Genomic DNA, 13873 nt, shown 5'->3' with positions numbered 1-13873 from the left:
ATGTCTCATCGGTCCTGCTGTCGAAGCAACAAAGAGAGCAAATGTTTATAAGATCCCCTTTGATCAGACCAATTCAAAATGCTTCAGTTTTTCAAATTGTGCCTTTTATTGCAGGGTTTTCTCCCTTTCTTTGCTCTCAGCAGCATGCGAAGTAGGCAGAAGTGATATCACTGCTCATAATAGCTATTACCTGTTTACACAGGTCTCATAGCAATGTCGCGCAGAGAGATACGAGCCACCATCTGCAGAAGAATGTGACCTTCTGCTCCCACTCTCTGCTACATAAATAAGAGCCTGGCCATAAACTCTCTTCAACTTAACCGGAGTTAAATATAATGAACCACCGGCTCTCAGACATAAAACGAGCGCCTGTCTCTGGGGGCACAGCCCGTCACCAGTTACGTGGCTTTGCCCCAGCGTGAGCATCGGCGTCGCTGAACACCTTGCGTGGGCAAACCCGGCAACGCCAGGAGGGACCCCCCAAGGTTTTCACCTCACCATGACCCATTTTCATTTTTCTTCCTTAGATTTGACTTCAGCCTAGAAGTCGTGGCTTCCTTCCCGCCGTGGATATCGTGCAGTTCCTTGTTTCTTGCAGTGCTAAAATCAGCGAGCGCAGGGGACTTCGGTCCCAATGCTCCCTGGGCCAGGTAGTAGTCCACTAGTAGTCCGCTCTTCTGGACAATGTAGACGTTGCTTCCAGCTAGCCCTCTACAACCTCTTAGCATCCGGTCAGGATGAAGTGGGGACCGTTTTGCCACCAGCAGCAAACAGGCACCGTGCCATAGAAAGGATGGTGGTGCTTCCATCCAGGTTCTCCCTGGGAGCCTGAACACTCGTCCTCCTTCCCCTCCAGTGTCAGCTATGCCTGATAAGCCAGTTCTTCCTTGCTGCAGAAAAGTTCCCCAAGTATCTGTTCTCCCGCCTACTTGTCTCATGTGCGCTTTTTTCTTTTTCTTTTTTTTTTTTTTGAAGCAGAGGAAGAAGATGAAGAAGAAACAGAAAAAATGCAGAATGGAAAGGACCGAGGTAAGGGGACAAACTATGGTCTGAGCTGTGAAGCATTTTCTGATTTGCTCCTCTGCGGGAGATCGGTTTGCCGTCTCCATTTGGAGCCCCAGGAGAAGGCTCTGAGTGCAGATGGCTCGGGGTGGAAGCAGCCCACATTGCTGCTGCAGACAGGGCACAGGTTTATCTGCCTGCTCCGGTCATCACCACGCTGCCGGTCGCTCTCTCCATCTGCCATGGCTTGAGATGACATCATGGCCAAGGTTTCTTCAGCGTGCGTATTCAGCTTTCAGGAATGTTTTTCTTTCAGCAAAGGTCACGCACAGATCTTTGAAATGTGTAAGAAGAGGAGGAGTTGCTTTGAGTGCTGCGAGAAATCCAGTTCAGAAGAATACGTTAGAAAAAAACCAAAGTGTGGGCCGGTTACCAGTGAAGTTCTTGAGCGGTGGGACCATCATCTGCTGAACCACTGCCTCCTGTGACCTTGGCTGGGCACATGTTCAGAATGACTCTGCCGATGGTAATCCCCCGTAGGCAGTGCCAGCGGCTGCGCGGGGTTTCACAGGAGGTCTCTTTCATCTCTGCTATCCCTGGACCGCAGGTCTAGATACTAATCCTCCCCAGACCACGTCTTCCTTTGGTGCGAATGAATCCATAACGCGTGCTAGCAGAGTTATTCCCGGGGCTGGAAGTGATCATCGCAGGCATGGAACGCAGCCCCGAGACTTGCAAACAACCGTGCAGCGTACGGTTGAGTTGGAGGGGGCTGCAGGAGATCTGTTCCTCATGTCGCATTCCACAAGCGAACAAGAAAGCACCTCCCAGACCCTCCTTGGGAAGGGACCTTGCTCAGGGGTCTCTTGGCTTTTGCTTTCTCCGTTTTTAAACCAAAGCACGAGAAACAGACTTGGACAGGTTTGAATCAGCCCAAGCATTTCTGTCTCACTTGAGCCAAACCTAATTTCAGCATCAACAAACTGGAACTTTTTATTCTTTTTTTGTTGTACGCGCATTTTCCTTCTGGCTCAGCCGAAGTGACAGGGCTCACGTTGCTCAGCGAAGCAGCTTGTTTTCCTGAGTTTTCCTGTCCAGCGAGTTCTGCAAAGCATTGGGGTGTTTGGAAGTGCTCTGCTTCCTGATGGCTTGTCCATCGGTATAGACATTATAAGTTTGTAGGAAGAAGGGCAGTAAGTTTGATTTTAGCTAAAACAGGAGTTTTCAAAGCAGAATCGCATTGGCTCTAAATCACAGGGCTCTCTTTGCCCTAGAACATTCCTCTTCAGTTAAATATTTTAGATGCTTAGCAGATGACCCTGCTGCTTTTTTCCAAATGTGCATTGTATCTTGCATGGGAAATGGGGAAAGGGGGATTTTGAAGAGTTGAAATACGATGTGTGGTGGCGGAGACGTAGTAAGACAAATTCGGCTCTGTTACTCAATGCAGCAGCATTGGAGTCGGGGGGGGACAGAGACGTGTAACCAAAAGCAGAACTTGGTCCAAAAGCCTTCGTGTGGAATGTAAATATTATCTCTGCCAGAGAGTAAGTGATCTCTTAATGTCACAAAGTTGGTGAGATAAAAATCTGGCAGGAGAATCAAGGAACGATCGATATATAAACTGCAGTCCTCCTGCGGAGTGCGTGCACTACGGGAGCTCCTCCAGACACCGAAGCACGCGTGGCGATGGGGAGTCCGGCTCCAGGGTTCGTGTGGGCTACGCCGAGGACGGGCGTTACGAAAGCGCTTGCTCTCTGCCCCGCGTTACCTCTAGGGACCCGTGGCCGGGATGCTCCAGGCGCGCAGGGTCTGATGGGGTGGGCCGGCAGCGCCCCGTGCCCACACCGAGCTCTGCCTGCCCCGACTTCGTTCTTTGCACAGGGACCGTGTGCGCGTCCCCCTCTCAGCAAAGCTCTCCCTAGCTGCAGCATCAGCCCGTTACTTCTTCCCATCCTCAACGGACAAGAATTAAAATTACTTGTAGCTCGTGTATTCTCCAACTTGTGCACCGGCGTAGACAAGGGAGACGCTGGTCCTCGCAGGGACGCTGCTGCGATGTGTTTCCTAGGGACAGCGTTGCCCTTGGGCTTCTTCCCAAGTTTCTTCACAAAGTTATTTCATATTTCTCTGTGTCCCAATTAATCAACCTCAGAACTCGCTTCCCCGCTGGAGAGGTTTACGTTCGTACGCTTGATATAGCAGCGGCGTGGAACGGCTTTAGCAGGATGAAATCATTCGGGAAGACTCCAAGTTGGCTGCGTCTTTTGTGGTTAGGATTACAAATTAAGCAGCATCTCCAGAGAAGATGTCTACATGGGTTTCCAGGCACAGAATAGCACAGTCGGGAGCTGGCAAAGCCACGTCCATCCAGTCACGTTAGACGTCACCCCACGGCAGTTCAGCCAGCCTGGGTGCTCTCTTTGTGTTACCCCTTCTTGAAACCTGGCGCAACGTATCTATACGTTGCACGTGTGCCAGACGTTATTGCAGGTTGGACGCCTGCTTGGCGAGGGCTGTCCCAGTCACTGTTTGCCATGGTCCTGCTGCCTCTCTCCAAGACAGCAGAGAGGTGGACCCCTGACAGCAGCACCTGAAATGACTCTCCATGAGCTGGTCACTTCATGTATGTATGGGCCATTTGGATTTTATAACCCCCAGACCGCTAGAAAAGGGACTCAAGTGCTGTGATTGTGATCTGCTCTCTCAAACTGCTGGAAGGAAGGGCATGGTTTGCAGCCCCATAAAATTTGTTAGACAAAAATAGCCGGTTTGAAATACGCCTGCCATACCGATCAAAACCGGAGTCCGTGCAGCCCTCTGTTCTTGGAGGATCGGACAGAGTCCGTCCTCGGCAGGTTTGCAGATGACACCAAACTGGGAGGAGCGGCTGATACCCCAGGGGGCCGTGCTGCCGTCCAGAGGGACCTCGCCAGGCTGGAGAAGTGGGCCGGCGGGAACCTCACGCAGCTCAACAAGGAGAAGTGCGAAGTCCTGGGAACGGCCCCGGGTACCAGGACGGGTTGGAGGCCACCTGCACGCTGCTTTGCAGGGAAGAACCTGGGGGTCCTGGTGGACACCGGGTTGACCATGAGCCAGCAACGTGCCCTGGCGCAGCGAACGCGAATGGCATCTGGGCCGCATGAGGCGAAGCGTTGCCGGTCGAGGGAGGGGATCCTTCCCCTCTGCGGAGTGCTGGGTCCGGTGCTGGGCTCCCCAGCCCGACGCGGACAGACTGGAGAGAGTCCAGCGAGGACTGAGGCGATGATTGAGGCGTTGAAGCATCTATCGCACGAGGAGAGGCTGAGAGCGCTGGGATCAAATCAATGCGTCTACATCACTGGTGGAAAAAAGTAAAGAAAACTGAGCCGGACTTTTCTCAGTGATGCCCGGAGGAAAGACGAGAGGCAACAGGCACACACCGAAATACAGGAGATTCTGTCTGAACATAAGAAATGCTTTTTTACCGGGAGGCTGGTCAAACGCTGGCACGGGGTGCCCAGAGAGGTTGTGGGTCTCCATCCTTGGAGATACTCAGAACCTGATGGGTCGAGGTCCTGAGCAGCCTGCGGTGGCTGGCCCTGCTTGGGGGCTTGGTGTGGGCGATCCCAGCGATGCTGGGATTTCTGGGGGTCGGTAGGATCAGGAGCACTTTCCTACCTGCCTTGTATTGCAGAGGGCTTGCCATTTATCCCAGCGCCTGCAAAGCTGTTGGCAGTCCTGAGAAGAGTTACCCGTTAGAGCAGTAAGAGGTGGGGAGGGTAGATTTTTCATTTCACAGGAAATAAAATTACCTACTTTCTAAACGTGCCTTTCCCCCTGTGTTGCAGGTTAGATGGACACTGCGGGCTGTACAGTAATTCAGGTAAGGACGGATATCTTTTTTCTTCCCCCCTCCAGCAGCACTGCTCTGTACGTGCCGTTGCAATGTATAGGACCAAGTCCCTGGTCACCTCCTGCCCTTGTCCTTTATCTCCTATTTGCGCACAAGGCCTGCCCGTCGCTCCACAGCCGTTCAAAAGGATGTTGAGTTTTTTTCTTGTTAAGACCCAATTTTGCTCCTGCTGCAGACAGTGGGGAAACGTCATTAACTTCAGCGAGAGCAGCATTATCTCCCGTTTTATTAGTATTGCCTCTGTACTGAGAGGCCTCAGCCAGGAAATAGGACCCTATTGTGATGGACACTATCCAGATGTACTAAAAATACAATCTCTACCCTCAAAGAGCCTGCGCTTTAAGTTATAATAAGGCACAACAGATGGACAGACAAACAGGTGGTTGGAGAGCATGAGACGGCGGCAAGGGAGAAAGCCTGAGCCCTGTGGTGACAATGCCGCTGAAGGACCTGAATGAGATCCTTGTCTTTACCCATCTGAGAAGCTTGCAGGAGGGCACCGGATCCGGTTTCCACGCTCCCCGTACGCTCGCTGGATGTTTGCCTTGGCCACAATGCCCATCTTCCACCGTTCCCAGTGGGAAGAGGGAGGGTTCTCCCGGCAGAGGAGATAGCCTGGACGCTCACGTAATTAGCCAGAAAGGGACGGGGACTGGCGTGGCAGGCAACCTTCCTCCTAGGACCTTTTCCCTTACGCTGTAGGTTTGTTCGTTGTAGAAAGCAGACAGGAGAAAGTCTTTTGTCTTCAGCTTACCCGTTCAGACCCAGCCCACGGTGACAGTGGGCCAGGTGAATTGGTCGGGATGGATCTGAAACGCGATTTTGCATGATAAAGCCACCACGGTTCTCCTCTAGAGGTAATTTGCAAAGCAGAAAAAAGGGGTTTGCCCTCCCTGGCATTTTAGTGCTGGATAGAGGTAACGGGAAAGTGGCTTGAGAGTTTTTCTGATAGTTCTTACATTAGAAATTCAAGTCCTGCCTCATCTGGGAAACAATCTGGTAACTCAAGAAGGAGTGAAATTATACCATTAGAGAGGAAGCCGGCAATGGAGAGCTGTTTATACCGGCTGTGTGTGGCTTTTTCTTAATGTCCCTTTAACTCTAATGGCTTTGGAGAAAAGGATGGCGCTGACCCTGGTCAGCCCTTAGCCACTGACCTGGAGATGAGAAGCTCCCTGTTCTCCGAGAAGCCCAACAAAGCAAGGACCAGTGCTGATGGGCGCTAAGTTAGAGACAGCTGAAAAAATAAGAGGGAGAAACTACTGTCAGGTTTCTTTATCCTCCAGAAAGAATGAAAAGAGACATGTCCATGAGAGACAAAAATCCTTTGAACTGTGGTGGTTCTTCTTCAAGCTCCTCACGTTCCCATTTGTGGTGCCAGGACCTCTGCTGGGTCCTCCTGAACCTTGCTGTGGCGGGGCGCGGCAAAGCCGGAGCGGTGGCTCCGGCCGCCCTTCGGCTCTGGTTGCCCACTGATGACGGAGGGGGCTGGGATGGGCGGCAGCATCAGGGGCTTTCCGTTAGCAGATCTTGGCTGTTCTGCGGGAAAAACGCCCAGCACCAACCTCACCTCGGCTTGCAAAGTCAAGCGTGTCAGCTCACGGGCCCTCGCGCGCAGGACCTGGGGACCTGTCGCGGCACCGTGCTCCTGGTGTCCTGGTGTCATTGGCCCAGCAGCTCGAGTTTCCTCTGCTTTCCGGGTTGTCTGGGGTCCAAGGTGGGGAGCTCTGGGGTCAGTCGATGGCCCTTGGGGATGCCCCACGTTTGCTCCCCTCCGAGCTTGCCGGGGGTGGCCCCAGAGATGCGCAGCCCCAAGCAGAAGTTTCAGGAGGTCCCAGCGGAGGAGCTCGGCTCCGGCCCTGCGACCGTGCAGGAGCTGATCTCCGAAACCAAGAGCAGTCAGGCTCCAGCTCTGCTCTGATGCTGACGGCGTCTTGTGTGTTTCCGATGACGCAGGCACGGAGGGTTTCGCTTACGATCGAGAGACGTCTCCCCGTCCTTTGGAAGAGGCGCGTTTCAGCTGATCCATTCACCATCGTGCAACTGTGACCGATCTCGACCACCGGCTGACACAAGCAGCTTCCTCGGAACCGCCCGGAGGGCTTTCCCTGTGGGCGTTTGCCTCCTAGGTCATTGCATGTACTGTTTTCCTCCATGTGTTTACTAACGGTAATCAGACAATGCCCCATCAAACTCCGCAACTTACGGGAGGTTTAAAAAAAACCCACGCAAAAGGAAAGCTAACGCTCCCTGCTCCTGCTAAGCGTACTGATCTTTTCTGATTGCCTCCCAAGTGGTGTCGTCATCGTGTCACACGCTGGTGACGTCCTCTCGACTTCTGCCCCTGGGTATGCATGAAAAAATGGGCGTAGAGCCGCCGGGGCCCCCTCGCGTGTGACACGACGGGGCTCCCGCCTTCAAAAAACCCCCCTTCTCGGAACACGGCCGTCGGTCAGCGTGCGGTTGCCATCGTGCGCGACGTCGCGTGTCACCCTGGGAGCGATCGGCAGGGCACGCCGCGGGTGGGGGGATGCACGACCAGAGCAGCAGCAGCGGCAGCGAGGGGCCACCAGCCGCCTGCCTCCCGGCGTCCCTGGCTCTGCTCCTCTTCCGACTGTTAAATGATTTCCCTTTACAAGCAGGGAATTCAGGGACGACCATTGCTAGGCTTAGGTTAGCATCTCGGCATTCATTTTCAGGAGTCGAGTTCAGTTTTGTTTAAAATTAGGAGAAATGACCGAGTTGTGTAGTCGGAGGCTGGCAGCTCACCACTCTGATCCTTGCTGGGCTTTTCTTCCGTAGCTGCTTAGAAAACATTGTAATCAGTTCCAATCACTTGTGATTTTTTTTTTTCCTTGGTGCTTAGGAATGTTATTTTTAGTGGAAGGAGCTGAGTGCCCTAATGCATCTATAAATATTTATCAAGGGTGATGAATGGAAAGGAGTGATAAACCCTGAAACCAGCCCTCAGCTTTTCTTCCTGTCTGAGCCGATACGCGGCCTCGGTTCTCGGTGGAAAGTGCTCGTTGGGTACCTGCAGCCCCTGGGGAGAGAGAAAATAAACATACGTGGTGGCCACGGTTTTAGTTGAATATAAATATTGTGAATGAGCTGTCAAGGAGGAAAGGAAAGTGATGATAACCTGGTGCAGCATGTTAGCTTTAGCCTGACAAACACGGCGCGCTCGCGGGGACGGGGAAGGTTTCCTCTGTGTTTTCAGCTGAATTTGCTGAATTAGGACCTGCAGCGGCTTTGGCTGCGGCTACGGGCAGGTTCAAGCTCCGAAAATAGGAATGTTTTGCTGGTGGCCGCGCTCAGGGACCCGCTGGGGCGGTGAAGGCCGTCGGCAGCTGGAGGCGTTACGGCTGCGCAGGCGCCGGGGTCCTCCTCCTGCCGACCAGAGGCGCGGGCGGCCGGGGCGTTCGCGTCGCACCGGCGCGATCTCCTGGCACCTCGTGCGGGCAAGAGCCTGGGGGTTCCCGGCCGAGCCCCCCCGGGTCCGGCGGCCGAGCCGCGGGCATCCTCCGGGGCGGTCCCCGGCGGCAGTGCCGGGGGCGGGGGGCTGTGCCACAGGGCAGCCCGGGGCGGTGGCGGGAGAGCCCCTGGCAGCGTGCGGGATGGGGGGGGGACGTCGTCGCCTCCCTAGAGGCGCCAGGGCCCAAAATGCGGCGCAGACCGGAAGGAAGGGACGAATACGCGTCTCCCGTAGCCATCGGGGAAGCGCATTGCGCACGAAGCCTGGATCACGGGCGAGCGTCACGTTTGCTGCTTTTTTCCCGTTATTACTCACCCTGCGACTTTCCCTTCTCACTTTTGCCGCCACGATTGCCGGGAGGCAAAGCCTCCTGCTGCAGCCGCCACCTCGGCCGCGGGCACCTCCCTGAGCCTGCAGCCCGGCCGCGGCTGGAGGAGGTGCAGGTGGCACCGCCGGGACCTGCCACCGCCAGCTGCCGCCGCTCGGGCTGGCCGGGCGCTCGGAGGGCAGACGCTGGGGAGACCGGCCCCGCAGGGGTCTTGCAGCCAGCGCTGCTGGTCGCAGGGACGGTGACGGCCGGGGCTGTGTTCGGAAAACCTGCCGGGCTCAACAGGGTTCTGTCCAGAGGCCGTCGGGATACCGTCCGTGTATGTTAAACGGGCCCCCGCGTGCCGTGGCTCTGCATTACCTCGCCCACGGCGCCATTTATTTCAGCTGGCAAAGTGTTTTAGCAGGTATTATTGCAAGGCTGGGCCTGCGGGTTGGTGCTGGCCGCTGCCGGGAGGACGGCGATCGCCCAGCAAGCTGCCGCCGGAGGGGGAGGAACCTGTGCCGCCCCGATCCAGAGGGTCCTGGAAAGGCCGGGGTCCTGCCGGCACGGCTCCGGTAACATGGACGCTGCAGGCAGCAAGAGCAACCGGGCGCTGGGAGCGATGGAGAGCGAAGGCAGCTGCTGGCCGGGTCCGGGCTGCTTGCGTGCATCGGATCAGCAAGGCCTGAGCTTAATTACACTTGTCCTCGTCAGCCGGCTGCCGATAGCTGCGCTCTGCCATGGGCTGGGAGGTGACGGCACGGTGCCGCAGGGTGCCCCTAGCCTTCCCCTGCGGTGCACGGCGAGGCGAGGAGCGCGTGGTTGGCTGGCTTGGCGGGGCCCTGGGCAGGCTGTCGCGACGTCACCCAAGGGTGTCGTTTGGGGAGACCCCCACCGGTCCCCAGACCCTGTTGGTGAAGCCCAGCCGGTGCAGGCGGTGCGGCTGCCCCGGGTCTGCCCTCGCCGTGCCGCTGCCCCGGGCACCAGTCCGGCGCTGGGGTAGGCAGCGTGGGCTCCAAGCGGGGCTCGGGGCACGGACTGGTCCAGCGGAGCCCGGGAAGCACCGGGACAAGCACGGATGCTGGGGTCCGCGCTGTGCCGTGGCCGTCGAGGGGGCTCCTGTGCCAGGCAGGATGCCCAGGACCATTTTGCAGCCCAGTAACACCAGGCAGCTCCGCCGGTGACATGCTGGGACGTTGTGTAGGGGAAAAACCACCCACCGCCCCGGTTTGCTTATGGTTAGAAACCTGCTTATGAACTGTTGTTTGCCTTTGGAATAATTGCCTTAAACGCCCCGGGAGGAACAGGTCAGGCCAGGCTTTAATACACGTCCCCCGGCCGCGTCCTGCTCCGGCGTTACTGCACCCCGGCCCCAGCCTGTGGCCCCGGCCACTCGCCCCAGCCCTTGCTCAGCGCCCGGGATGCAGCGGTCCCGGAGGGAAATCTGCCCCGTGGCACCGGAGAGCTCCCGCGGAGCTGCAGCAGCACCGGTGCCGGGGTCGGAGCCGTGTACGTGTGCGCGTGTGTGGATACGCGTGTGTCAGCACCCGCGTGCGGCGTGCGGCGTGCGGCGTGCCGGTGCTGCTCTCGGGAGATCTGCTGGGTCCCAGCGAGCCTGCTGGTGCCTCCCTGCCCGTCTCCGCTGCCCAGCACCTGCCCACACCCCGGAGGCTGCCGGTGAAAAATAAACAACCACAGACACGGTTCTTTTCTTTCAAATTTGGGGGTTTATTTTATGCAACTGGACGGTCGGTTTTTGTCAGGAGCCGGTAATGGGAGTCACCGGCAAAGAGCGGGGCCGGATCCAGAGCCTGGGGAGGCCGGCAGGGCCCCACACAGAGCCCAGCCGGGCACGGCGCTGCCGGAGCCGGGCGGGCAGCGGGCAGGACAGGCGGCAGGCAGGGCAGGCAGGGCCGGGGCTGCGGTGTCGGACACCACTGCTGAATCCAGGCCGTAGGGGAAGAGCTGCTGACTGCTCTGCGGTGACGTTGCCCCCGTCTGTGCTTTCATCCCCTCGCCGATGCTGGCCAAACCCCCTGCGACTGCCCCGGCGGTTGCCCCTGGCTGCGGTCGCCCTGGGTTTCCGGGGAGGCTGCCCTGCTCCCCGGGGGCGGCCGGTGCCCAGCACGGAGCCGGTGCCTCAGCAGCGACGGGGAGGCCTGCCAGCATGCCGGGCACAGCCACGGCGGCTGCAATTAAGCCCCTTTTTAATTCCCACTTGGGCTGAGCAGGGGCTGGGGCAGAGCCATGGGGCTCCCGGCGCTTCCTCCCGCAGGCAGGGCCGGCCAGCGGCGCCCATCGCATTCGGCTTGCAATGAAACTTTGCAATTTCCCTAGGGCAAAACCTGCCTAAAAGAAAAGGCAAAGGGCCACCTGAAAACGTTTTCTCGTGGGAAAATTACCTGGACAGAGCCACGTCCCTGCGTTGGCGTCCCCGGCCGGCGCCCCGGTGCCAGGGGTTAACGCCAGGAGAGAGAAACCCCCGGTTTTCATGGGGCGGGGGATAGGGACGGGGCCGTGCGGCACGTCCCGCTCCCGGCTGGGCTGTCGCTGATGTGCGAAAGGAAGGCGGCGGCGTTGGCCGCTCGTGCCGTCCCTCGGCACACGCGCGCTCGGAGGCTCCCGGGCTCCCCGAGTCCTGGCCGCGCCCACGCAAACGGGGCGTCCCCGGCAGCAGAGCCCCGCAGCCGGGGGGTCGGGGACCACGCCAAGCCTTCACACCGTTCCCTATTTCCGGCACCGCCTGAGCGCGGCCGTGGGCACGGGTGAGCGCGGGAGCATCCCTGGCAGCGGTCGGCAAACCCGTGCTGGAGCCGGTGCTGGAAGCGTGGGGAACGTCTCCAACAGAAACCTGTAAACTGGAAGCCATGTTCTGTCATCTGCCAAATACTGAATAAATTCATCTCATCCCTAAGGCGTGTCTTGTCCCTTCACCACGTGAAAAAAGCAGAGAGGTTCACGCAAAAGCAAAAAAACCCGGTTTTAATAGGAAACGACTGCCCCAAAGCAGGGCGCAGTATGAGAGCAGCTGCCGGCACTTTGCCGCGGGTCCGTACGGAGCGGCAGAGCCAGGAGATTACCCGCATTTGTCATGGCTGCAGGTCACTGGGAGCAGACAGAGCTGCCTGTGTTCGGGGCCGCGGCGCCTGCCGCATCTGTGCCATCGGCACGGCGCCGGCACCCCGGCACGGCTGCCCCCGCCCCGCCAGATGTTCCCCCCCCCCGCAAACCCTGCACCGCTGAGCACATCTGGTGGCGGCAGAAAGGGCGAGGGCCGGGCTCGGAGGGTGGGCAGGCACCGAGGCGGGAGCATCCGCGCTGGAGCCCCCGTCCCCTCCCGCCACAGCCTTAAAAACTCTTCTGGGGGAGCTGGGGTTTGGGGTAGCGGGCGCCAGACCCCCCGCACAGGCCCCTGCAGCGGTGGGGCCGTTGTCGCCGCTGCTGCCCCGTGACGTGGAGCCGGTGATGGAGGGAGGCTCGTGCCCCATCCAGCCCCGGTGCGTTGGGTTGGCGGTGGCTCGCAGCCCGCGCCGGCTCTCCCACGGGGACGCCCCAGCTCCTGCCATCCCCGGGCAGAGCCGCCGGCGGCGGGGAAACCTTAGCCCCAGGAATCCGCGGCTTTACGGGCGCAGATGCATCCCCTCCGCTTCCCGGCCCCGATTTGGCACGGCGCTGCCCAGCTCCAGGCGCTCATTTCTGTTAGAGATTAGGCGCCTCGGTGGGAAAGACGCAGGCTCTTCCCGTGGCCGGCGGCTCTCGGCTGCTGCCGGGCCTGGGGCGGCTTCGTGCTCCTCTGAGCCCGGCGCGAGGCGAGAGCGGGAGCGGGAAACCCCCAGAGAGCCCGGCCCGGCTTCGCAGGGGTGCGGACCAGGCGCTGCTGCACGCCCAGCTCCGCCGCCGCCGCACCGGCACGCTGCCGGGCTCTGCCTGCGGGCAGCTGCCTGTCCTCGGCGCAGGCACCGGCCCTGGCAGGGCTCCTGCCCGGCCACGGCCACCTCCTCCCCGGCGGTGCCGGGCAGCAGCGCCAACCTCCTTCCGCAGGGACCTGGCGTTCGCCAAGCGCGGCCGAGAGGGCGGCACGGGCGTTACGGCACCGCTGGGCTCTGCTCCCCATCCCGGATCCCCCGGCTGAGCGTGTGCCGGGGCGGGAGCAGTGGGCGCTGTGTCCCCCGCCCCTGTCAGCAGTGCCCGGGACCGCCCGGGGACACAGACGGTTTGTGGTGCCAGTGCCACCTCTGTCCCCTTCCCCGTCCCCCGGCCACCCCAACTGCTCCCTCCCACCCCTGCGCTGGGGGGCAGGGGGCAGCACCCCCCTGGCCCTAAATAGCCACATTTAACTGTCCGTCGCCGGCCCCCACCCCGGTTGGCAGCCTTCAGAGACCCCAAGAGCACGGCGGGTGCACATGGGACGTTGTCCCGCTCCTGGGGGAGGATTTTTTTTGCTTCATTTCCCGGCTCCCCTCTTCTCCCACGCAGCCCCCGCAGAGGAGGGTCCCTGCGGCGGGACACTGCCCCTGCGTCCCCTGCGTCCCCCACCCCCTGCAGCACCCGGTGTTGCTCCCTCCCCTCCTTGGCACCCACAGCCCCCCAGGAGCCGCCCGGAGCCCGCTGCGCCCAGGCCCCCGCAGGGGGGTCCCCGGGGACCCCAGCCCACACGGGGACGGTGGGGTTTGGGCGGCGAGGTCGGTGACAGCCCTGAGTATGGCGCCCATCGCCAGACAGCGACGGCCGTGCTCCCGGCCCACCGCCTCCCGCTCGCGGGGACCAGCCCCACGGACCCCCGGGACCCCCACCCGGGGGCAGCTCCCCGTGGGGCAGCACCCGGGTCCCAGCGGTGGCCGGGGGGGTCTCCACGCGCCCTGAGCTGCTCCCAGGCACAGCCCCGACACCGCTCGCCCAAGGGCCCCTTCCCAAGGAGGATGTGGGTGCTGTGCGTCGGCCGGGCGCTGCGCCGAGGGGGATGTGGGTGCTGCGTGCGGGGACAGGACCTGTTTGCAGGCCGCAGCCAGGGTGCCTGCCCAGCGGCACCTATGTCCTGTCCCTGTCCCTGTCCCTGTCCCTGTCCCTGTCCCCTGCCCGTCCCTCTGTTTGTTCTATCGGTGATAACGTTTTCGCCCCTCGTTAGTGCCACGTCCAAACGCAATCACCCCCAGCCCCAGGAGCGGGATCAGCTCCTGCTCAGCACGGGGCA

At 59.9% G+C, this 13873-nt stretch overlaps 1 protein-coding gene across 1 annotated transcript in view; it reads left to right on the top strand.

Annotated features, from left to right (window-relative positions):
• DTNB (dystrobrevin beta) overlaps window positions 1-4843 on the top strand; it is a 218390-nt gene extending 213547 nt beyond the window's left edge. The window contains exons 22-23 of the mRNA XM_075497583.1: window positions 976-1029; window positions 4833-4843. Of these exons, the coding sequence (XP_075353698.1) occupies window positions 976-1029; window positions 4833-4837 (59 nt within the window). The 3' untranslated portion in view covers window positions 4838-4843. The remainder of the gene's footprint in view (window positions 1-975; window positions 1030-4832) is intronic.
• Window positions 4844-13873: the final 9030 nt, after the last annotated feature.

The sequence above is a fragment of the Mycteria americana genome, chromosome 3 (genome assembly GCF_035582795.1).
Source record: "Mycteria americana isolate JAX WOST 10 ecotype Jacksonville Zoo and Gardens chromosome 3, USCA_MyAme_1.0, whole genome shotgun sequence".
Taxonomy (NCBI): Eukaryota; Metazoa; Chordata; class Aves; order Ciconiiformes; family Ciconiidae; genus Mycteria; species Mycteria americana.
This window is presented reverse-complemented; position numbering and strand designations above follow the sequence as displayed.